Genomic DNA, 25764 nt, shown 5'->3' with positions numbered 1-25764 from the left:
CGTTCCTCCAGGAGTCTGAGAACAAATCTAGCAAATCAGCGGCATTTTAGTTACCGGGATATTTGCATCAACAACTTTCATTCTCCTTTCTCGCCAGCTTTGCTGACATGACCTGTAGCTGAATTTGCGAGCTGATAAAATAATAGGTACCTAACGAATGTATGTTAGCGAAATATCGGGTATATATATAAAGGCGGTATTATGGTAATGTCAGTAATGCTTTTATTCACAACTCTTTTTACCGCCGGCTTCAACAAGCGTTAAATTTGTGTCTCCTGTCGGTTTGCTACGGCCCTTGGTTAGGTCATATACATGGTTCGCTAACTATTTGCTTACCAAGTTGTGCTACCACGCTCATACGTTATAGATGAGAGCTGAAATAATCGCCATGGTTGCACACCATTTGTAACAATTACAAACGAGACCGCTGAGTCATTAACTTCTATATTTCACTGAGAACATGTCTGAGCAGTTTGACGAAGTAGACAAGTTGAGAGACGAGCTGTTGCAAAATCTCCCACCACTTGTGAATTCCTTGGCGCACTACGGAGAGTTCATCAGAAGGTATGGTCTGTGGTTACCGTATTTTTAATTTACTTTAATTGAATTTTGAAGACATAATTTGTCATGTCCCCAATGTGTGGTCCTCTTCTGTTGTTTCTAATCTTTATCTGCCTTCCAAAATGGCTTCTTTTGGTATTTCAAGCCAGGATGTTTTACAGCGCATTGAAAAGGTTATGCTGGAGGTGGTCGTTCGTTTATCGAAGGAGGAGACGCCGGTGTTGGTCTTGCAGAACCGCTCTAGTTGGGCCAACGTGATGTAAGCCATGTTAACCAAACAACCCAACATAACATTTCCCTGTTACTTTTCGCCGCAGTGGGTGGTTGCTTATTTCTTGTTAGCCTGCTCTCCAACGTTTTGACCTCTGAAACCTAAACAAGTCCATACAAACTCAAATGGTTTACTTATACGATGTAAATAAACAATGAGAAATCTTAAATAAGCACGCATGTCGTAAACAGAGCACAACAGACCAAAGTTACAATTTACGGCAGATCCTTCGAAATATACAATTTCCTGTGTGTTTTAATGTAGAAGAAAAAGTGGTCTTAATTGTGTCTTCCTTCTTTTTGGTGGGGGGGGGGGGGGGGGGGGGGGGTGCTTTCTTACACTAGAGGAATTTTTTAAAAAAATGAATGAATGAATGAAATAAATAAATAAAAAAAGATACTTTGCTAGTATCACCTTAAGCCTCGAACTTTGATCCCTGGAGCTGGAATAACTTCCTGACTCTAAATAGGTGTCATTTCTTGAAAGGATTAAAACACACCAACTGTGCTCGCTCTCTCTCTCTCTCTCTCTCTCTCTCTCTCTCTCTCTCTCTCTCTCTCTCTCTCTCTCTCTCTCTGCTTTAGGCACACACACACACACACACAAATCTGGCCCTGTGTCAAGGCCTTTAATGTGCACACTCTGTAAAGACCTCATGGGAAGTACAAAAGGCTCATGTCTAGTCAGATGTTTGTCAGTGCTGCTAAAGGCTTAGCACACCTTTACACTGGGCCCTTCCAGCACTGGAACACCCCAGAGAGAGCAAGTGTGAGAACGAGTGAGAAAGAGAGAGAGAGAGAGCTTCACAGAGAAAATGTGAAAGTAGTTTTAGGGGTCCCATAAACCTGGGAGAGGGCATTTTCACAAAATGAAAGAGCAGAGAGTGAGTGACAGCTTTGTGTTACATTGGCAGTCATTCACTTGCTGATCGACAGGTTCTCACATCGGTGTAGCAAAAGTATTGCTGATTATTAAATTGAAGACGTTTATTGAAATGGGTAATTTAAACAATTTTCTGTACAATATCTCTGTTTACATTCTTTTTTTTTCTCGATGCTGTAATTCTTCTCAGTTCCAAAACTCATGTCCCATGCTTCTATTTCTCTGTTTTACTTTGTGGTTTAACATATAGATTTGACAGGAACATTGGATTGCTAATGAAACCTAACGTGTGTGTGACCACACTCCGCAGTGACTGCCCTTCCTCAGCTAGACGCTTTGGTGAGGAACTACGAACTTACATTTACCTAATATCATATACACACACACACACATCATGTAGCTATTATGGGAGACCATTTGTTCCTAAACATCGGAATAACCTCTTTTTTTGTTGGTTTTTTGTTTTACCTGCAAAGTTGGGCTAAACATGGAGTTCGAAGTTAAATGAATTATGATGAATAATTAGATGAGTCATTACTTCTATTTCAGAGATGCAGTAACAGTTTTGGTTCTTAGGGGGAAAAAAAGAAAGTGGTGTTTTTTATTCATTAGGAATGTAATATTTTTAGAATAAGAATTTCTTTTCCCTGTCTCTTTTCAAGATCTGTCTTCTTGATTTTTTGCTAGAATTATGGAAATGCCAGCTTATTTTTGTGAACAACGATTGTTGCTCGCTTGCACTGTACAGGATAGCAGCAGCATTTCGTATCAGTGGAAGAAATGTAACAGAGCTATGATTCAGTTGTGGATGATTGTTATGAATTGTTTTAAAGATGGCTGGCAGACAGAAAGAATGGCTGCACTTGATTTTAAGCTAACAATAACAATTTTTGTTTTGATTGCAGCGCTTATTCTTAAGGTCATGTCAACTGTTTACAAACTCATCCAGAGTGACTCATATGCCACCAAAAGGTACGAGTTTTCTAAAAAAAAAAGATGTTTACGTCAGTTTCCATACCCACAGTAAACAACTCATGAAAAATATCTGTCTGCTTTACTCTTTCGTAATTATATGAGTGTGGAGTAGATTTTCTGATAAGTGGAAAGGTCTTACAGGTTCAGACTTTTACTGTCTAGACTGTGATTTTTTTTCAGTTTTATATGTGTAAACTTTTATATGTGGTCCTCTGTTTCCATAGGGATATCTATTATAATGATCCACAGTTATATGGATCCCAGCAATTGGTAGACTCTGTTGTTGACGATATTTCATGTATGCTTCAAGTCCCCCGCAGGAGCCTGCATGTGGTATGTGAGCAGTGCCACACATATGTCAACATATTTCTACTTCAGTCACCAAAACAGAGAGAGAGAGAGAGAGAAACTTCCACACTAACACACACTTCCTCTCTCCCTTCCCTTCTCTCTCTTACTCTCTCTCTCTGTCTTTCTCTGACACACACACACACACACACAAATACACATGCGCTCACAAGAAGGGAGGGTGCTCTTTCTGTTTCCTTACATTAAGTAGAAACATGCTTAGCTGTGGTGAGATATGGTTTGATCTACTTTATTATGACTGATGTAGCTGTTGCAGTTCTGCCCTGTTATTCCTGAAGGAAACACCTGTGTTTTCCGTGTCTGTTTTTAATATAGTTTGAAAATAATGGGTTCTTTTAGTGATTAAATGATCAAAGTATGTTAACATTTTCTCTCATGCTGTCATTTGAGTTTAGAGGATCTTTGTACTCACATATGGCAGTCTGAACCTGCATGTTGATGCGTATATGTATGTTGTGTGTGTGTGTTTCTTGATGCTTGCCCGTGTGTGTATGTATGTTTATGCTTCTTGATGTTTTATAGCTTGCTACTTCCAAAGGATTTATCTCAGGTGATCTGTGTTACTTGGAGGAAGATGGTACCAGAGTTGACTGCATTTCTAACTCCACTGTGAGTTATACAGCAAATTGTCTTGTGTTAAATTAAGGGTGGATTGCAGAAGAAGAAAACTTTTGAGTGTTTTTACAGTTTACACTCACTAGAGTAAATGCATTTATGAGAGTGTTGAAAAATGTGGCCATGTGTGAACAATTGTAGCAATTTCAGGTGTTCAGTGCAGGAATTCACAATTGCACTGAAATCACTTTCTGAGCAACTCCATAACATTTCACACACAGCCAGGGCAGTATACCATGTGAAATAACCTTGCACCGTTTTTACGACACCTACACAATGCTGCGCAACCTTTGCACTCGCCTCAGTAAAGACATCTGCGTATTGTCTAGTAGCCTCGGCTCTTTGTGTAGGTCCATATCACAAACAGTCCTGCAAGCGTCTCAGCACTCAGTTTCTGGATGCACCGGAATTCACTGCCCAGCGTTCTCCATATGTTTGTCTAACATTTAGTACACTTAGTGTCTCTGTGATGAGGTCATTAAGTCATTACAGCCAAAAGCTCTCTCCCATTAGTGACACAACAAAACAAAACAGCCTCAGTCTGAAACAAAAAATGACCTCATACTCTCACTCTCGCTCTCTCTCTTTGTAGCTCCAGTCTATGGTTTAAACCCACAAGACTAATTGCCTGCATCGTTGGGTTAACAACCAAAGAAAAACACCCATTAAGTGCCTTATTGTAGCATTTGAATTATTGCTCTGCTTTCAGCTGATTGCTCAAATTGATCAGTGATTAAATTTATAGTGAGTAATAGGACAGCTCATTTGTTCATTTATTCATTACTTTGGTCAGATATTTGTTTATTTGCTTCTTATTTCATTTACTCACTCACTCACTAGCTTATTCATTAAGCTATTTCACTCAAATTCAAAGTGAAAACAACAGTTAACAAACATAATGAATATTGGTACTGGTAGATTAAACCATGAATCTCTCCCCAGGCTGTGTCTGTCTCATCTAATGTCAGTGGAATTAAGAGTATCCTTTATTGTCTAGTATTATTAAACTTACAGTATACAGACATACAGTGAAACCCAGTGCTCTATGCAGTTCTCTCTCCCAGTTTCATTCTTTAATGGCTCTCAGATATTGTGTCCTCTGCTAAGTTTGTCCTAGTGGTCGAGAAGGATGCCACTTTCCAGAGGCTTTTGGATGACAATTTTACCACCAAACTGTTCCCATGCATTATCATAACCGTAAGAGAGCCTAGGTCACTGCAGTACATTTTAACAATGTGTGTGTCAAAGAAAGAGACAATGAATGAGAAAGACAGAGGAAGAGGGACAATGTTTGAGTATTTGAACATGTGCATGTGTATATATTCAGTGACATGTATGTATACATGTAAGGAGTGTGTGTGCGTGCTTGCGTGTGTTTGTCTGTGTGTGTTTGTGCTGAAGGGTAAGGGAGTTCCAGACGTCAATAGTAGATTAATGGTGAGGAAACTGTGGGACACCCTTCACATCCCGACCTTTGCCCTGGTAGATGCTGACCCACACGGTACGTCTACACACACACACACACACATAGAGCAAACACTCTGGATCAGATTGTCTCTTTCAACACACTCTAATGGTTTTTCCACAGGTTAAAAAAGGTATTCACAGATTGAAACCTTACTAGTTTTAAGTATTCTCACATTTTCTCATGCTGGATAATTTGTTCAGCCTCCTACTGGGTGACATTATAATGTCTGATGTGTGTGAATGGTTAGCATTAGTGCTAACGTTAGCCAGCCCTAAATAATGGCCTCTGCTTTCTGTGACACTGTCGGTCTCAATGACTCTCCCCCTTTCGCGTGTGTCATGCCACATTTTGTTCCCTGCCAAATTGAGACTTTTTCAACGATAATTGCCAGAGCATGGGGCCAACTGCTTAATGTCTTATTTTTTTGCTCCTTTTCTTGCTTTCTTTCCTAGGCATTGAAATCATGTGTATCTACAAGTATGGATCCGTGGTGAGTTGTCTGTTTGTCTGTGCTTTATCCAGTGAGATCTGTGTTATGTCTTAGCTGTGGGAATATTTCATTATTGTCCTCTCTGTAAGGGAAAAAAGGAGACAACAAATGAAAAACTCCAGAACTTTCCAAAAAAGTGTGTGTTTATTATACATGTGTGCACATAATACAGCTTACACGGGAGTGTCTCAACCATTTAAGTCCCAGTGTATGTTAATTATTATCATTGTGTATAATACAAATGGATGTTTTCATTTTTGGATTTGCCCATGGCTTGAGGCTCTTTGTTCATATTAGTCATTAGACTTGTGGATGGCAGTGTTTGTGTTTGTCTGTCTGTGTATGTGTGTGTTCCTCGTGCTTAGTCCATGGCCTTTGAGGCACAGAGTCTGGCTGTCCCCAGTTTGTTGTGGCTAGGCCTGCTGCCCTCTGACATCCAGAGGTGAGGATGCGCTACCCTTCACTCTGTTGCTTTCATCTTTTATGTCAACCTCTCATGCCTTCCAGCAGTTCTGTCTTTCTGGAGCTTTTTCTTTTGGTTAGGTTTGGATTTAAAAAGAAAAAAAATGCAATAACATCAAAACTAAGCAAGATGGAATAAAACAAGAGAATTGGGAACAAAATAGCTGGGAAAAAAAAAACTGTTTACTGACATTACTACCACTTATGAGTGAACTCACAGTCCACTAAGAGAGCAGTATGAGTGTTTTAACCTTTACTTAATGCTGACCCAGGCATTTTAAGGCTGCTGTATTTAGGTTACAGGGTCAAGTGTCTCGTTCAAGGCCATGATGGCCCTTCTTATCGCCACAGCTGTTTCAAAACATGCATGACGACTGTGAAATATTTAAAATGTTTTGTTATATTCAATATTTGTCAAGATTTTTATTAACTGTTATATCTAACATTTGTATGTTGATTGTAGGTATTAATGGTAACAGTCCTTCTTGTATATGTTGGTCTCTGGGATCTTCAGTAATAGTTTTGGTCAGCACTGATGTTAACATCTGCGATGGACTGGCAACCTGTCCAATGTGTTTCCCCACCTTTTGCCCAATGAGTGTTGGGATAGGCTCCAGCACGCCACGTGACACTAATTAGGATAAGCAGCTTAGAAAATGAATGAATGAAGTTAACATTTGTAGGAGATAGGAGCATGCTGTATCCAGTAGGTGAGAAAGCAGTATGTAGATAAAACAGTCAGTCAACACAAGATTTTTGTATGGTATTCACAAGTGGTAGCCACAGCTGTTGTAGATGTTGGTTGATCAAGTTTGTCACTATTAGTACTGTTTTATGTTGCTCATTAATCTATTTGTTGTAAGACTAAAACACATAATTGTCAGGTATAATTTGGAATGCCTAAATTTTCTATGATTTTGGAAGTGCGCCCTCCACACAACAGTAACTTCACAGTATGTGAGGCTTGAAAACAGTTCCTTTGTATGTGTGAGTGTCTCAGTGACATAATGCCACTTGCTTCACTTTACCTGCAACTATGCGGCAACGGACGGTCGGAGACCATCGCCACGTGAGAGACGAGGAAAGACCCTGGCCAGCTCACCCACGCAGTGAAACAGAGACAGTTTTGTTTTTGTAAACTCCTTGATGTAAATGCTAACATATAATTGGTTGTTATTTTGTAATAAATTTAAGAAGACTTTTGATGGACATGGTTTGTGTTGCAGGCTTAAAGTGCCAGAGAAGGCTCTGATCTCCCTCACACAGACAGACGAAAGGAAATTAAACAGCCTGAGAAACAGACCCTACGTAACCTGCCAGCCTGCCTGGGAGAAAGAGGTGAGAGACAAAGTGGGACTATGCTCTAATCCCAAACCGCTCTATCTCTGTTGAGCCCCATATAATCTTGTAAAAGAACAGACTGAAGAGGTCTGGACAGGTTTCAATAATCTGTCAGATTTACAATAAATCTAACTACAGGGGTAATGTTGCAGGATCACCATACAACTGTTAAGTACCCTTTCCTCTGCTATAAGAAAAAAATGAGTGAGTGAGAAAGAGAGAGACTTTGGCTTGATTTCTGTGTTGTGTGTATCTAGTTTATATTGTAAGGTTGAAATGAGCCAAGATTATTGTCAGGAGAGTTCAACTGTAAAAAATGTTTTTCGTTCAGCAGTGTTGTTTGTGGACAGGTGTGACACACCACTGAAAAATGTGAGCGTGCTGCATGTGTCCCGCTATGCACGTGAGATATAGGCTAGTCAATTTATCGTGTAAGAGGAAGGTAGCATCGTATTATGTTATGGGTGTGTCTGTGTGTGTGTGTGTGTGTGTGTGTGTGTGTGTGTTGCAGATGGAGATTCTGCGGAATTGTGGGTGGAAGGCTGAGATCCAGGCTCTGGAATCCGTTGCGCCTAATTTTCTCACTACGGTTTACTTGCCCAATAAATTGCGTTATGGGGGCTGGATATGAAACAGCGACGCTCCCTGCTGAGGAATTACTAGCATTACACTCTCCAAGTGTTTCAAAATAATCTTACGACATATTTCATGATAAGAACGGAAAGACGGGTTGTTTTTTGAACAGCTTGTCTCTTAATGTAAGGTCGTTGGCTTTGTTGGCTTCGTTCACTTTTTGCCGTATTTGAACGTGTTCACACCTCGAAGTGTTTTTCATAAGTATAGAAGTTTTATAATAAATTGATAATTCACTTTCATTTTCAATTCTTTGTCCTTATCGATTCGTGTAAAACGAGTTCCGGTCACTTTGTGTGGGTTAAATTCAGGCTGAACTCCTGTCGGTATTTGCTCATAAATTTGCCCACTATTTTATTTGGGAGAACCTTTCTATCACACATGTATGTTGTTTCTTTTGCCGTTGACGCGTGAGCTTACAAAAGTTTACAATACTGCAAAATGGCAGTGTAACCTTTGGGGTTTATTTGGGGTTGAACGTCAGTACAAAGGACCGTAAATAAATAACAATAAAGTCAACGATTTAAATATAAAGGAAATAATAGATACAGTATATGATTGTACTCAAGTATAATGTAATTTCTTAAAATGCATTCAACCATTACTGTACTCGACATCTTCCTTTGAAAGCAATCTTATAAATATGGTAAAATTGTTGTAAATGCAAGAAGTACGTTTGCTCTTACGTAATATGAAAATTACGCTGATTTCGTATCTGTGTAGCCAATGGCGAAACGTTAACCAGTACAACAGTTACAATAAATTTTTATAAAATAGATTAGCTAGAGCTACAAAGCTAACCTGACGCAAGGGTAGTTAATTGCAGTTAATTAATTGATAAGCGTTTTCTTTCAGGTGTCCCTAATATAAAGTAAGTATTTTTATTTTGTATACCCTTACTCATAATAAAGTACACAAAAAGTTATTCGATACTTTCCGTCTGTCAGTTTTTGACAAACAGTATTTATGTCAAGGCTAAAATGCAAAAATGGATTCAGATCAGTGTAGCTAAGCTAATCGTTAGTTAAATAATCCAGTTTGGTCAGTGTTATTGCGCTCATTAGCGAAGGTAACTAAAATGTTTGATTAATGTTAAAAATCATAAAAACAAACAAACAAAAAAAACATCTTCGGATATCAGCATTTCTTCTGGTCAGATATGAGCGTGTTTGGGAAGACGTCCGGCTTTGGACGCAAGGCGCAAGATAGCTCAAATCCGATGCAGGTATTTCCAGTTTCTTATCCTCGGTTCTATTCCCTATGCGGGTTTTTACAGTTTCTTACTGTCTGTTCTACTCTACTATCCAAACAGCTTTTCAGTCCTTTTAATAGTTTTCATGCTTCTTGAGTGGAAGAGGTTAGCCACACTGTTAATGCAGATGAATGAGATGTTTGAAGACGGCTGATTTTTGATTTAGGATATTGAGGTGTCGTCTCCTCCAGATGATAGCATCAGCTCTTTGGCTTTCAGTCCTGAAGTGGTCCAAGGAAACTTCCTAATTGCAGGATCTTGGGCCAGTGATGTGAGCATCAAATCAGCAACAATTTGCCTTTGAAAATTCTTGCTTAATGTCCAGTTTGTCCCATGTTTGTTTTCACTGGTCATCCCCATTTTCCATTGCTCATTTACTCTGTTGGCCTTTTGTTAGTTTTGTTTTGTTTTTGTTTTGAGCAGGTGCGATGTTGGGAAGTCCGGGATACAGGAAAAACAATTCCCAAGGCCCAGCAGATGCATAATGGCCCAGTTCTGGATGTCTGCTGGAGTGATGTAGCTTCTGCTCCTCTTCTTGCTTTTTTTCCTGTTTACAGCACACACGCATCTTTAGTTACACTCACAAAGCACTCACTGCTATACAATTTCTCTTTCAGGATGGCAGTAAGGTCTTCACAGCATCGTCTGATAAAACTGCCAAAATGTGGGATTTGAATAGCAATCAGAGCATGCAGATAGCACAGGTAATTAGCCTGGAGACAATTGAGAGCTTTGATAGGTTGTTTTTAGATTGCACATATATATGTGTGTGTGTTCTTGCGTGCATGCATATACTCGACCTGGATTTTTCTAGTAATTAGTATTGCCTCAGTGTCTGTTGATTTGTCTCCATACTTTGTTCTCATTTACAGCTGGTATTCGCTAAATATTTGAACTGTCTTGTAGCATGATGCTCCCATTAAAACTGTTCACTGGATAAAAGCCCCAAACTACAGCTGTGTCATGACTGGCAGTTGGGACACAACCCTAAAGGTAAGGGTAACTTTATTAAAAACACCAGAAAAGCACTATAATCTGTATTAAGAATAACTGTAATAACTATAACACAGCAATTTGATCATCTGCTGTACCTGACTGGACATATCTGCAAAACAAAAATAATAAGGATGGTAATATTAACAATAACAGCAATAATGGTGAAAACCCTGTGCCTCCCTCTTTTTCTCTCCTTTCTCTCTATCTCTCTCTCTCTCTCTCTCTCTCTGTAGTTTTGGGACACTCGCACTCCAAATCCCATGCTGTCCTTACAGCTGCCTGAGAGGTGCTATTGTGTTGATGTGGTGAGTGTTCAGTAATGTCTCCTACTGATACATTACTGTCTTGAACAAATAGCATTTCATTTCCAATATGTATTTCCATATTAATATTAAAAGTCTGATTGAACACTGTTGTCCTTCCAAACGGCTGACAATCATTAATGATTATTTGCTGTATTTTTCATGATTGCTGATTGGCTGATAACCCTCTGTGACCTGGGAAGGTTTATCCAATGGCTGTGGTGGCAACAGCTGAGAGAGGACTCATAGTGTACCAGTTAGAGAACCAACCCTCTGAATTTAGGAGGATCGAATCTCCACTGAAACACCAAGTAACTGCCTCCAACTACAAGTTTACTGGCATGTAATGAACTGTATCAAAACTGCATCAGACCGTTATGTTCTTTTGTCTTTAGCATCGCTGTGTGGCCATCTTTAAGGACAAGCAGAATAAACCCACTGGATTTGCACTGGGAAGCATTGAGGGGCGAGTTGCCATTCACTACATAAACACCTCTAACCCGTGAGTGAACAGCACTGTTAACACTGTACCTGCATCAGCTGCATTTCAGTTCATCTGTGATAGGGAATGTTTTAACAGAAGAGTTACAAACCAGGCTACATGTGTTACTTCACATGAGTTAGAGTAGAGGACCACATTATGTTTCAGGTCTATTGAGAGAGAATAAAATAGAGATAGAATTTACTGATAAGATGCATTTAATTTTTTTTTTTGCATATTTTTAGAACAAAGGACAATTTCACTTTCAAGTGTCACAGATCTAATTACTTGGCCACAACCAGCACTCAAGACATATATGCAGTAAGTACAACTTATATATGCTTATATACACATATATATGTGCTTACCAGATATGAAGGTCTGATCTCAGTGATCATTGGTAACAATTAGCAGGCAGTTTGATATGTGGATGAAATGGAATTATGTCAGCTTTATTTTGTGTTTACCTGTGTTTTTTGCGAGGACATTAGATGTGCACTGATGTAGTGTTTTTACCTGAGCGGGTAGATGCACCCTAATATTGTTTTGGAGTCACTGAATTAAGAGCACCTATTAGGCACTCCTGTCTTGACAGGTAAACTCAACTGTATGCCTGCCTCACACATGGCAGCATTCAGGTATCATTGAACTGGCCAAGTAAATGCACCAATTTATTGTCTTAACCACAAAGTTAATGCACCTATGACTTTCTTCTTCTTCTCTGGGTAAAATTACTAATTTCATGGTCTTACTGATTCAGGTTAATGCAATCTCCTTCCATCCAGTGTATGGGACCCTGGCCACCGTAGGCTCTGACGGATGCTTCAGCTTCTGGGACAAAGATGCTCGCACCAAACTGAAGACATCAGAGCAGCTGGACCAGCCAATCACAGCCTGCTGCTTCAGTGCCACTGGCAACATATTTGCGTATGCATCTGGTTATGACTGGTCGAAGGTAATATATGGTGATTTGACATATGGCTGCCCAATTTGATTGGCTCTAACTGGCCCAATTACACACGCACATACATATAAATATACGTATGTGTGTTTGTGTGTGTGTGTGTATATATATATATATATATATGTATGTGTGTTTGTGTGTGTGTGTGTGTGTGTACATGTATGTTGTGTGTGTGTGTGTGTGTGTGTGCACATATACAGTATAACTATAGCACCCCTTGTGGTTCACCTGCAGGGCTATCAGTATAACAACCCTCAGAAAAAGAACTACATCTTCCTCCGTTGTGCCAATGAGGAACTCAAACCACGAGGCAAGAAATGGTGAGTGTGGACCTGTTGCACTGTGTTACCACAACTCTGTGAGGGTAGACAAACAGAATGATGGTGACTTTGTGTTCTCTCTCTCTCAGATCTTTAGATGCTTGGTGACACACTGAAGAAAGCCATGGAATACACACTTTCTTTGTCTCAGTATATCTAATCTTCAGAGCGCCTCCCAACCAGTCACAACCAATGAAACAACTGCAGTCTGTATGCAGACAAATCAGAGAAGAACTCAAACACTGTTAAGACCAATCAGAGAACAGTCTCAAACACAAGTCATAATGAGATGTTCCCTGGAGAATAATATGAATGTTGGGGGTTGTTATGGTTTTGTCTCTTGTTGAATTTTCCTAATTGTTTTTTTTTCTGTTATTAATATTGTTATTCACTGACACACTGGTGTTCAAAGCTGTATGATGTTCAAAACATGCAATAAAGAGATGTTTTTGTCTTTGCATTGTGATTTGTTTTTGATTTATTTTAACAGTTGTGTTAATAAGTGATCCTGAGAGCTGTTTCATGACAGTAGTTAGGAAGGGACAAATGAGACAACTTTTGTCCATCAGGGGGAGCACTGCCTCTCTCTCCTTTACCAACTCTGTTCATTCTCATAGTCAGTCTCTTGCTGTTATGTTTCTCTTTCCCCGCTCATTTTCCATCCCTCCAGTACTACATCTTCTCTAAAATGACTAGATTCAGAGGCAGATACTATCAGCTGAGGTGTGAAGTTTTGCATTTTTGTTTTGTCCCTCTTATTCTACCCTTTTACTTCACTCTCTCTTGAGGACTAAGCAAGGTAAAAAGGTAAAAAAAATAAAGGGGGGTTAGTCTCTGATGCCAGTTGGAGTAATTTAATCTTTTACTCGCTGAAGGTCGGAAGGAATGATCACAGCTACTGTAACAACACTGACCTGATGAGTATATGAGTATATCATACATGCTCTCTCTCTGTCTCTCTCTCTCACACACACACACACTTGCTCAGAGACCATGCTCAGAACTGCTATAAGGGAGTGTCCTGTTTGATTTCCCAGAAAACGTCTGTTTTTTTTTTCCTTGTTTATAATAAGTGAGACTTTGATTTGTGACCCAATGCTGCATTCCTAAGACAGTCAGGCCTAGCAAAGCAGTTTGTCTTATTTCTCTGCCTAACTCCACAGGGCACTGAGGTCAAACAAACATGACTGTAAAGCAGAAAAAACTGACCTAGTGAAAGAAGAATGAATGGCATTGATTGTAACACACTCTAACTGACCCTTGGGTTGTTCTTGTCTGTGGGTTATACCATTGTTGGTGTGGAGAGGGTGTGCTGACTGACATCTCAGGCAGCCTCATGAAAAATACAGCTTCTCTCTCTCTCTCTCTCTTTCTCTACACCCCCCCCCCTTCTCAGAGGTCATTCAGTACTCTATATCGGCACTCTGCATGAACATGGTCATACAGATCCCCAAGAGTGTAAAACACTGCTCGATTGAAACACAAATGTAAATAATACAAGTGTAATTAGCGTATACAATACTATGTGTATGTTAAATTTTCTCTGTGATCACTGAATGGATAGTTGTAGGGCTCAGTGTAGTAGACTGGGAAATGAGGTTGTAATTAACGTAAGTAGGTATAGGTTAAACAAATTAATATGGAAATAATGCAAGTAATTGTTCTGAGTTTATAGTGTTGTTGTCCTGTCAACACAACAATGGGATTAAATTTGTGGATAAGCAGGACGAGTTAGCTAAGCCTCTCAACGCTTTTTTCTCCCTCTTTCATCGCCACCTTCTCACGTCAGTACTCTGGTCTCAACAGCTGCTCTAGGGAGGAAAAAGTCCTCCCACTATTCCTTAAAAATACATGTGATTCCTCTGCAGCGCTTCACAAAGGACAAATAATATCTAGTCGGGGTGCTGGCGATGGATCGACGACATTTAAACATAATAAAACATAATGACGGACCCTATTCAAGAAAGGTGTCGAACTGTGCAAATGTCAAAACTGTCACCAAGACCTAAGGAAGGTTCGTGTGAAGTGTCATTAATGCAAAGGGTGACAAAGCGTGTTCGACCTAATCGGCTGTAACGTGCCATGAGGTGTTAGAGCAAACCACAACAAACAGTTTCTTCTTGCTGTCAGTCGTCTCTGGAATAATATTCTGCAAGAATCTACAGTCCATTTGGTTATTAGTAGAATTTGAGTTGTTTTGTAATAGCCACGCCTGATGAGTAAGAAAACTCAAATAGCGCGTTTAAAATTTTACCTTAGACTCGGATTATTTGAATGTGACACATTTTTGAGCAATAGGCTATGTTGTGCGGATAGAGCAAAGGGCTTTTCAAAGTACCCTAAATCATATGCAATACATTAGATTTCTTTGTGCGTCTCAAGCACGGTTGATAGACAGAGACAGGTTCATGAGAGTAACGTAGATCCTGGCCTGTATATGGGCGGGAAAGGAAAGATTGTAACGCAAAGCGGCGTGTCACAAAGCAAGGGACGCTCCAACTGCGCATTGGATAAAAAAAACAGAAGGCGGGGGTACACGCCAACACTCTTGCCGGGTATATAATAGCCCATCTGAGCAATGCATTGAAGAATTCTGATACACTTGTCATGCAAACATAACAGCTATGCATCTGTACGGCTCTCCATAACATTATGTAAACATGGAGTGAAAGGATTTGTAGATTTGTCCGCCAGATGTGCTACAGAGGAGACGAAGCCATAGTTTTATTTACCCCGGTTCATTAGTTTCTGTCTTTGAATCAGACGGTTTGTGGTATACTTCATCTAGTAGTCATACGTCGATTTTTATGATTATTTAAAATCACTGTTCTATGCACTGTCGTAGACTTGCCTGTCTTTCCGCTGTGACAAATTGTACGAACCGATGCTTTTGCACCAGTTTTGGACCCTAGAAGCTATGCATCCAACCCTTCAGAAGGACACCACGCTCACCAAGATCTTTGTTGGTGGATTGCCTTACCATACCACAGATGCCTCTCTTCGGAAATATTTTGAGTCTTTCGGGGACATTGACGAAGCTGTTGTGATAACGGACAGACAAACAGGGAAATCTAGAGGATATGGCTTTGTAAGTAAATCCCCCTCATATAATCGCCAAACTGAATTTGTTTTTCCAACTTGAACATTTACGCTTTATTAATTAGGCTTCTTGGCTTCAGGTGCTCTGTAAGTAAATAAAATAGTTCTCCGGGTTGAAGGATAGATTCAAATTAATCCGTTAATTTTGATAATTAAAATCATGTGCGCTCTTTGTCTTTGAGAAGTTTCTCACAACTGGGCGTGTCAAGTTCCAAAAACAACATCTTATTTTTTGTTTGTTTGAGATTATATGACATTTTGATTTTGCATCAGCTACATTTTGGAAAGCACTGTTTTCTGTTTCGGTTCTCACTGTATGAGATACTGCTGGAATTGTTTGCCGAATGTGGATTTACGGGATAACATAGTCTTCAGTGCTTCCTCCCGGAAGCAAACTTTTATTGTTGTTAACGGAGTCCTCGCCCGTTAGCTCCAGGTGTCACTGGCGCATGTTCCCTCCTTTTGTTTCGGAGACCAAAACATGAAAAAAGGAACAGTAAAAAGAACAATCACAGCCTTAATGTAAGAAAGACCTCACTCTACTGAAAATTTGTCTTTTGTGCGTGGTTTCCGTGTTAAAGCTTCACCCCTAATTGTGGACAACAGTTCACAAACGTGATGCTTAAAATGTTTTTGTCTAATTAGGATTATAGACGGAAGACTGTTAATCCGTGGATAGTAAAAGGCTGTCACAGTAGAAAAAATGCACTCTTACATTCTTGAATTGCTGTAGTGTTCTACAAGTGTGTGTGTGTGTCTGTCTGTGTGTGATGTTCGGAGTCACATGTAAGTCCGTAAGTGGATTATGTTGTAAAAGGGTGTGTCATCACTTATCTCCTTAGCCTGTGAATGGATTTCAGAAGCGACGTTTAACATTCCTCTGAAAATGTTCCGAGTAAGTAGCTTAAGGCTTATACTACATCTTGCGATTTTTTCGACTGTAATTTAGTTCAGTGGTCAGCTCAAGTGTTTAGGCCATATACTAAAATAGCGCAATGCAGAAGTTCAGGAAATAATTTGAGTCATTTGCTTTCTATGTGTGCAGATTCAAAGTATTTAAAACAAACGACAAGATGTACTTGGTCAAGCGTGAATGAGGAATTATTTAGAGTACTGAATTGGCAGAGAAGCTGTGCCGCTGACCCTTGTGTGTCTGCGTGCGCAGTGGAGGGCACAGAACTGTGACACAGTATGTTCCGATGTTCAGTTAGTGTTGAGATAATGGCACAGATGTTTTTCCTTTCACCTCTGTATGTTAAAAGAGTGAACATGCTCATGAACACGATGAAATAAAAAAGAAATGAGGGGAAAGAAAGAAAGAAAGAAAGAAAGAAGGAAAGAAAGTATTTTGTGAATTTTGTTCATCCCTCATCACAGTCTTTGTTTTTGAATTAAAAGTAGAGGTAGGAGCTCCTCCTTTTTCATATAAGAGTTTACTGAGGAGGAGCCGGAGGAGAACAGAAGTGGGGAAGTGGGGTGTAAGAGTTCCCTTAAGAGACCCCCCCTCCTCCACTCACTGACACACATGCACACACTCCCACACACGCATTACCTCATTTATGAGCACAACTCATGACTACTGAGTTAATTATGTGGTCACATCCCTCTCTCTCTCTCTCTCTCTCTCTCTCTCTCTCTCTCTCCCTCTCTCTCAGTTCTTACACAAGGTTTCAAATCAATTGAACTTATACCTAGTGTTTACCTGATAGAAAGCAGATCCAAATCCCAAGCACACACACTAACACTCCACTGCCGCCCAACAGCTCCTGTTCGGCTGTCTGGAGGAAAAACACAGATCTTAACAATAAACTGTGAAAATCCACAGAAGCAATCATCTCACACACAGAGAGATTCAGTGAACTATATTTTTTCTGACACTGTAAGTAACTAAACTGCTGCTAAAATAGAAGAAGAAGTTCTCCTGTTTTAATCTTTTCACTGTTGTGTTTTTACCTTGAGGCACCTGTAGAAATGGAGATTTTAAGCATTCCGCCTCCTGTGATAACTCAGCTATTACTGTACAGAATGGGAGCACATGAGGCATATGCTTTCCCTGTGGACTCTATTGACTTATCAGTTAAATCTTACTACACTTGCTGATTAAAAACTGTATAAAATTGTCTGTGTAGATGAAAATGTGCAGGAACACCGTCACAGAGCACATGTGTTCACAGTAGAAAAAGAGGGGCTAATTTTACAGAACCAAGCAACAAACACAGCTCTCACTTAAGCAGAAGAGAATTCACAGAAAATGCATCTTTTCATAAGATCATAATATCATCACAGAACCATCCAGTTAAATACTGCTACAGCATTTATACTACCACTATTGTCAGAATCATCACTAACATTACTGATAAAGCTGCCACTATTCCTTTATCTATCTCTCAGCACCACTCTTCACCAGTGATCATCATCATCATCATCATCATCATCATCCTCACACTTGCTTATTTATTTTAGATGTAAAATAAACAGTTTAAAACACTTTAAAAGTCATGTCACATAGCACCTCTCAGACTGTGGAAAACTGGGATCTGTCAAATTATGTGTGGGACTTTTGCAGTTTCCCTGAATAGGTTCAGATATGAATGATGGATAATATAGTTTGTTCTCTTGGTACATTTAGATGTGGACAATGACTAATGAAGTTTCTTCCATGTGCAGATTTAGGTGTGGATGATGGGTAAGGTAATCTGTTCCTTGATTATGTTCAGATGTGAATGTTGGCTAATGTAATCTGAAAGACGATTCTTTGGGATTATTTCCTGCCAGGTGACCATGATGGATAAGCAAGCAGCGGAGCAGGCATGTAAGGACCCAAACCCCATCATAGATGGACGAAAAGCCAACGTTAACTTGGCGTACCTGGGAGCCAAGCCACGCAGCCCTCAAACAGGTTATCTATCTATCTATCTATCTGTCTATCTATCTGTCTGTCTGTCTGTCTGTCTATCTATCTATCTATCTATCTATCTATCTATCTATCTATCTATCTATCTATCCATTTGCCTGCTGCACGTGCATCTGTCTGTCGGTCTCTTTTTTCTTTCCTTACTTTTCTCTTTTCTCCCCAAGCTGTTTAACCTTTCCACCTCTTTCACACATATGCACACACAGTCCTGGATATAATGTTGTTCATTAGACCATAAGGCAGTGGTAGGTTATGTGATACTGTGTTTTTACTCTTTGGTGGCTGATGACTCATTTTGGTGGGGAGCTGAGGTCTTGACATCATACAGAATATAATTAGTAAACACTGTGGAAGATTCTGGATTTCCCAGGCTTGAGTCCCAGTAGTATCCAAGTTTTTTTGCCTGATGTTTTTTTTTTGTTTGTTTAGTTTCCCTCCTTGTTATTTGCTTATTATTTATGTTTCCTTGTTTAGTATTCCCTAAGAAGTGCATGCGCGCATGTGTGTGTGTGTGTGTGTGTGTGTGTGTATGTATGTGTGTGTGCCTGTCTCCTGTATACTGGCCTTAAGTCCCATATATATGTCTTGAGCTGCTGCAATGGTTAGTAATTATCTATGGACATACAATATCATTGTTCCTCCTTCATTCTAGGCTAAGGCAAGTCAAGTCAAAGACCAAGGAATTTGTTACTGTGTTAAATGAATTAGCATGTTGCCTTGCTGTACCCAGTATGTGAAATTAGGACATTGTAATTCATTTATAATGAAAGCTGAACAGTGATCTTTTGAGCTTCTTGTTAAAAGGTTATAAACTAAGCTGACTGGCTGCACTTAACTTGCTTTTTTGTCCTCGTGATGCTGTCATCGGGGTCACATGACTCATGTCCTGACCTCTTATTTGACCTTTAGGTGACTCTGGGCCATGGTGCTTTAAATGGAAGGCTGCTGTGTGTCTGTATGTATCTTTGTGTGGGTTGTGTGGGTCTGTCTATGCGTCTTTGCAGGAGTGCGGGTTTGTGCGTGTAGAGCAGGGGTGGGCAAATCCAGTCCTGGAGGGCCGGTGTCCTGGCGGTTTTTGTTTTCACCTCTTAGCGACCTGTTGATTTTCACTTTGAAAACAGGTGTGCATGCTATTCAGCCAATCAGAGACTGTATTTAGTTGGTCGACAAGAAAAACAGCAGGACCATGGCCCTCCAGGACCGGATTTGCCCACCCCTGGTGTAGAGGGATGTCTGTGTGTTTTGTAACTATGAGTAATGAGAAAGTGAAAGTGAGAGAAGAAGGAACTGGTAGAATGAGTGCCACAGAACTGAGTGAGAGATGGAACGAAACAGAGAGGAGCTAAAGAGTTAAAGCAAGGAAAAGAAAGGAATGGAAGGATGGTACAGAGGATAAACATGTGGAGTGTGTGGGGGGTGTTGAGCAGGGTGAAGAAAGGAGGAGGAAAATTTCTTCCTGGACTGACTCAGACTCTTGTGATTCATGCTGAATGCTGGATAGTAGAGGTCTTAACGTGTGTGTGTGTGTGTGTGTGTGTGTGTGTGTGTGTGCGTGTGTGTGTGTGTGTGTGTACATGTGTGGGGGTGAGGTTGGGGTTGGGGGAGGTGTGGACAACCTGTTTATTTGTGTGCCGATGTTTCAGCTCTGTGTCTATGTTAATGTACTACAGGAAAACAGTCTGGAGTGTCTCGGTTCACTGCATAAAGAACAGACAGAAGAGGGGATGATGTAGTGGGAGAAAACAGGAGAAGGAGAGTGAGTGAGAGACAGACACGGTTACAGGATAACCAGGAATAATGAGAAAGAAGAAAGAAATCACCTTCCGCTCTCTTTTTCTCTCATACTCACACACCCACCAAGGCTTCTGCTATCCAATATTCAGCATGAGTCAGCTGAGCATAAGTAGGTCACTCTTAAAATGAAGGGATTCCTGATCATATCTCAAATTATAACTGTAGGAGTCATATTTAAGTTGAATGGAAATTATTATAGATCATTGAAATAATTTTAGATTTATGATATTTTACATTGATCAGGTGGGATGTTGGTAATCCCATCCCATTGTTTGCACTTTTTTTTAGTCTCTTAATTGGCTTTAAGACTTTTGTTTTGAAAGGGTTGTGTGAAGTTAAATTTAATAAAGATGGCCTCTCGGTTTGTTTGATGATAAGACAAAGATAGATGTTAGAAGATGTTGATAACATGCAGTTCTTTAACACGTCAGCCCTTTTAAAATATAGTCTTTCTTGCCTGTATGCCTGTTTGTCTCCTGCCTGCCTACAGCATCCAGATTACTTTTCATTGACTAGATATGATTTGCAGTTGAAATATGCTCAGCTGAGCTTGTTTTTTATTATAACGAAGTGTGTCAAATACTCAAGCAAACAGCATGTATCAGTGGCTCTTTGACATTAGAATTTTTATGAAATTCATTGATGTTACACACATTACTTTGTTCTATGGTGAGCTGTGAAGGTTCACTTAATGTGGTGTTCAGCAAAAAGGCAGCTTAAATTTGTGGGGGAAAATCGCAACATGCAAAAATGAAGTGCAGTAACTGTATTTTCTAAATGAATATAGTTTACTTCTGAACTTCTGAGTAAGACCTGCCCTTTTTGTGATTAGATTGGGATGTGTGTTCTACATTAGGGGTCACAGATCAAATCCCAGCCGTGTATCATATCCTGACTTACACAGAGCCCGAAGAAACACAATAGACTGTGTTCTTCGGGACTTGTGTGTCCACTAGGGTCACTGTCTCTGAGGAGGCCATGCAGTGTAGTTGTGCAGCAGAGTTGAGCGAATAGCATTCTACTCTAAGCGTGTTATATTGTGTGTCAATGCTGCTTTGGTTTCATACTCGTTTGTAAAAGCTTGAGCCTTGGGGAAGATATTAACTTTGCAACTGGCAGTTCAAATAACTTGAGAGACCCTGTCATAGTCTCTGTCCCCAGTGATGATTTATTTAGCATCTTTCATACAGTTATCATAGCCCAAATTGCTGAACGATAAACAGAGCGACATAATAAATGGAGGTATAACAGATCACCATATTATGGTTCAGTTTCCGCCTCTGCGTTATTGGAGCACTACTTGGCTTGTATCATGGTTTGCCTTGAAAGAAATGTTGCGCTAACCCAGAATTGAAGTTTTTCTTCCATTTTAATCGAAACATATAGAAGTTTAACACACAAGAACAAATTTAACATAAATGACAACAGAAGATAAAGAAGATAAACTAATAGTTAGCACCTTTAATGATCAAAAGCTTAAACAGTGTGGAATGTTCCCCTGTACTAAGAATATGGATATGGTATTTGGCATAACATTAGGGGGAAAAAAAGAAGAAATTTCCCTTAAAAGAGTTTAGATGAAGATACAAAAAAATCGCGGTTCACTACACACATACTGTGAAGCACACCGGCACTACAGAACCGTGGTTTTCAGTTTCGGTACAAAACCGTTACACGCCTAATAATAAACACTTCATTACAGCTTGTACGACTAACACTATTTTAAGTGTTTTTTCTTCTGAATAACTTTGGACTATTGTTATGAGAGCAGTTACAGTTTTTGACACTCTTATTATTTTTATTAGTTTGGTAATAAAAACCCTGAGTCATATTCTCATCACGACAATACTATTACTATCTTTGGATAGTGCATTTCTGAACCATAAATAAAAAGAAGTAATATAATACTTAAAATGAAGTACTTTATCCTCTGGTTGTGCCTAGTTTAGAGTCCAAACATTTCCCTGGCAGAGTCTGAGTAGGTCATAATCACAGGTTGACTACATGGAGCAGGAAAACTTACAGCACAGGGAAATCCCCAACATCCATGAACGTATTCACCAAAACAAACAGGAAAAACAGCAAGTGAGAATTATGAGAGAGAAATAATTCCAAGAAGTGGCTTTAGTCCAGCTATTTTAGAAAAAGAGGAACACATTGTTCTTAGCACATTCAGCAGGGAAGCCTGAAATGGGATAGGTTTGTGGAGGTTACTGTGAGGACAGGGAGAGCTACTCTTATAAATTTGGCAACCAGGCCCAGGTAGTTAAGTCATTGCCATACAAAAATACTGCAGCTCACAGAGTAAAAAACAAATGTAGTGTCCAGTCTCACACAGCTGCGAAGAAACTTATGTTAGCCTCACTTGTCTCAACTGAAGTGTCTGTCTTGTAAATGGGACACTTATGAGAGATCAACGATAATTTAGCATCTCAAATTATAGAGAAAATGTGAATAAAATAAATATGAGGTTAGGTGAACTACTTTAATTTATTTTCCATTAATCCCTGTGATGCAAAAAGTCTCAAATCAGCCAATGCTCTGTTCTGTTTTTATAATGTAGCTATACTGTAGAACATACATGTCGCAAGTTTTTATTATTTAGAAGGAAAAGAAGAAACCAATTACATGAGCAAAGTGGTAAAACCCTGGTAATGTTATGGTACTACGTGTGGCTCCATTTTACAGTTGAGCTGAGCTTGTCTACTTGGTCAGTTATGAAGTACTTTCTATTAACATATTGGTACATCTATGGAAAATGTCTGTGAGTAACTAGCTTAAACATTTCCTCTTATACTCCCAACTGTGTCAAGTTAAGGATATTTGTTAGTTTAGCAGCTTTCTATCCACCATAAACCATAAAAGATGCAGTTTTCAGCATGATTCCAGTAAAACCAAACATTCATTCATTCATTCGTTTTCTAAGCCGCTTATCCTAATCAGGGTCATGGAGGGTGCTGGAGCCTATCCCAGTGTTCATTGAGGCGGGGAAACACCCTGCACAGGTCGCCAGTCCATCGCAGGGCAGACACACAGACAAACGCATTCATGCACACATTCACGCCTACGGGCAATTTATGTATCCCCAGTTCTCCTGACCTGCATGTCTTTTGGACTGTGGGAGGAAACCAGAGCTCCCAGGGGTAACCCACACAGACGCAGGGAGGACATGCAAACTCCACACAGAAAGGATCCTACCAGCGCTAGCCACTGCACCACTGCACCACTGCACCACTGTGCCACTGTAAAAACCAAACAGTTGACGTAAAATAAACTGAAAAGTATTCAGTTTTTTCTTCAAGCAAACTAAAGAAGAAACAGTCCAAAGTACATCCAAAATGATATCTGTAAAGTTTCATGACAGCTATGACCAAACATATATGTGCGTGTGTGAAGAAAGTATGTCTACTCCATCTTGTCACCACCCATTTAACCTCCTCTGGGTGATATATATGATGCCAACTGCCTAATTACTAGAAGGGCCTTGTACTTAGGTGAGATAATTGTGCAAATGCAACAATAAATCAACATTCCGTAGATTTCAGTATTTCTTTAAAATAAATAACCAAAAGCAAAATATTTTTCTATGGACTAAACTGCTTCCAAGTTAGATTCTTGGAACAGCGGTGGAATACATATCACCATTGATGTTGTTTTAAGGTAAAAGAACACAGTGATGACAAAATAAATAATTAATGAACGTTTCCATTAATGTGAGGTCGTTGCCAGTAATACACTTCTAGAAATAGCATAAGACATGTAGAAATAAATGTTTCCACAAAACACAGACACACCTTCTTTCTTTCTTTCTTTCTTTCTTTCTTTCTTTCTTTCTATCATTGCCTCAGCTCTAGTAAATGCTCCTTTGCACGACATTCACAGTACAGGTCAAATCAGATTGATATAATATAAAGTGAAAAGAAAACTAACTAAATGCTCTCTCTCTCTCTCTCTCTCTCTCTCTCTCTCATATACAGGCTACACTGTTGGAGTGCAGCAGGTTCATCCTGTACTAATTCAAAGACAGTATGGGTAAGTGAAAGAGAAAGCATTTCTGTCTGTTCTGTCTTCTCTCTTCTCCTGCCTCCACTCCTGTCTCTGCATCCATCAGGCTAGAGATAAAGTCTGTTTGAGTGATTGGCAAGATAATCTGCTGTAGTCTTGTTTTATTTGTTCAATTTCATCATCAATTGTATCAACAATATTCTCTCTCTCTCTCTCCTCTCTCCTCTCTCTTAAGACATTGTGAAGTTGAATGAGACTGAGTTTAGGATGACTAAGCATACTCAGGACTCAGGGCTGCACACTTGTCATTGAAGATTTGATACAACTGTTATCTGTCTGAAGCAGTACTTAGTTTTATGAAAATGTTTGATTTCAAACTGAATGTGAACTGTTTTCCTTGCCATTTATATTAGAATGTTAGCTTACTTAACTTAACATACTCAACAGATGATTATCTGTTTTTTCTGTATGTGCTATATTCAACTGCCAACCTTCGAATTTTGAAGTTTGCAAGTGTTTGATCAGTGTGGAATTGGCTGAAGAGGCGTAACTTCAGTTAATAAAACATTGCTGTTTATCAACTGGCAAAATCCCACACTGAAAACTATTTGGGGTGTTGTAGTTTCAAGCTATTTTCACAGCAGAAACATAGTCGGATCTGCTGGCGGTATTTCAAAGGGGGTTGGGTGTAGTTAGGGTTGCCTGGCCAACATGGTTGCCAGATTGAACTGTATGAATTATCATCTGGCCTTCACTGAGGCTGTGGGAGCATTTCAGAAATTAAGTTAAGTACTTAAATGAATCTGTGAAGAGACATAATGAGATTTTTTTATGTCTCCGATGGTTCCCAAAGCCAGTTATTTTCAGCCGAGATGTTCACAAGTCTCTGAGGTCAAGTCTTATTTAACTCTCAAGTCTTCGGTTATGAGTCTTAGTCAAGTCTCAGGGATGGTTCAGCCTAAACGACAGTTTTGTTGAAAGAAATTTCACTTTCACCAAATTGTACCACATCTGACTGGTTGTTACTTAGAGAGGATTTGATAACTATCACTCATGGTAAAAAAAAAATATGATGCTCTTTCATGCATATCATCACAATCATACAAAACAACCGCTTCCCTAGGCAAGCTGGTTTGAATCTTTATTTTTCCTTAAAAAAAAATTTCATCCATCATTTACACATTGTCGTGGTAGTTAATGATGTGAAGGTGGGAGATTTTGGGAAATATTCAAGTCATATTTTAGTCGAATTGAGACATATAAAAGCAACGCACTTCTTGACTGAAGGTAGTGAGTAAGTTAAAACAACTAGAATAAATAAAGTGACTGTGTAATGACTCACTTGTCGGAGATATTCGTTCCTTGCTAATTTGACAGCCTGACAAAGCTTGGGCTAGGGCGGTTGTGGTCAAGAGCAGCAGTAACAGGAATAGACAGAAGTATAGAGCTAAGCAAAGTAAACCAGGTGCTAAAGAGAAGGATTAGAGACTGGGAGACAGCAAATGAACCTCTCCCATTGGGGGTTGTCAGCACAGGGGGTAGGTGTGTTTGCAGATTTATCAGTCTGCTT

At 39.6% G+C, this 25764-nt stretch overlaps 3 protein-coding genes across 4 annotated transcripts; all 3 read left to right on the top strand.

The window, feature by feature from the left end:
- Nucleotides 1-460: 460 nt before the first annotated feature.
- On the top strand, nucleotides 461-8065 carry spo11 (SPO11 initiator of meiotic double stranded breaks). Of its 2 annotated transcripts, none has more exons than XM_030769912.1 (13): nucleotides 461-552; nucleotides 707-820; nucleotides 1965-2053; nucleotides 2620-2686; nucleotides 2914-3022; nucleotides 3581-3667; nucleotides 4616-4652; nucleotides 4761-4870; nucleotides 5075-5174; nucleotides 5594-5631; nucleotides 5997-6073; nucleotides 7320-7431; nucleotides 7946-8065. In XM_030769912.1, exons 1-13 carry the CDS (start codon nucleotides 461-463, stop codon nucleotides 8063-8065), a joined length of 1152 nt encoding a protein of 383 aa, XP_030625772.1. The 2 variants fall into 2 exon arrangements, with proteins under 2 accessions (XP_030625772.1, XP_030625771.1); XM_030769911.1 differs by having other exon boundaries at nucleotides 461-564.
- Nucleotides 8066-9226: 1161 nt separating this feature from the next.
- On the top strand, nucleotides 9227-12386 carry LOC115808135 (mRNA export factor-like). Its single transcript, XM_030769415.1, has 11 exons — nucleotides 9227-9292; nucleotides 9486-9590; nucleotides 9743-9835; nucleotides 9937-10023; nucleotides 10226-10312; nucleotides 10549-10620; nucleotides 10821-10928; nucleotides 11013-11119; nucleotides 11344-11419; nucleotides 11859-12053; nucleotides 12297-12386. Exons 1-11 carry the CDS (start codon nucleotides 9227-9229, stop codon nucleotides 12384-12386), a joined length of 1086 nt encoding a protein of 361 aa, XP_030625275.1.
- A 2913-nt stretch (nucleotides 12387-15299) lies between these two features.
- rbm38 (RNA binding motif protein 38) lies at nucleotides 15300-24225 on the top strand. Its single transcript, XM_030769668.1, has 3 exons — nucleotides 15300-15470; nucleotides 18257-18380; nucleotides 24167-24225. Exons 1-3 carry the CDS (start codon nucleotides 15300-15302, stop codon nucleotides 24223-24225), a joined length of 354 nt encoding a protein of 117 aa, XP_030625528.1.
- Nucleotides 24226-25764: the final 1539 nt, after the last annotated feature.

Source organism: Chanos chanos, chromosome 3 (genome assembly GCF_902362185.1).
Source record: "Chanos chanos chromosome 3, fChaCha1.1, whole genome shotgun sequence".
Taxonomy (NCBI): Eukaryota; Metazoa; Chordata; class Actinopteri; order Gonorynchiformes; family Chanidae; genus Chanos; species Chanos chanos.
This window is presented reverse-complemented; position numbering and strand designations above follow the sequence as displayed.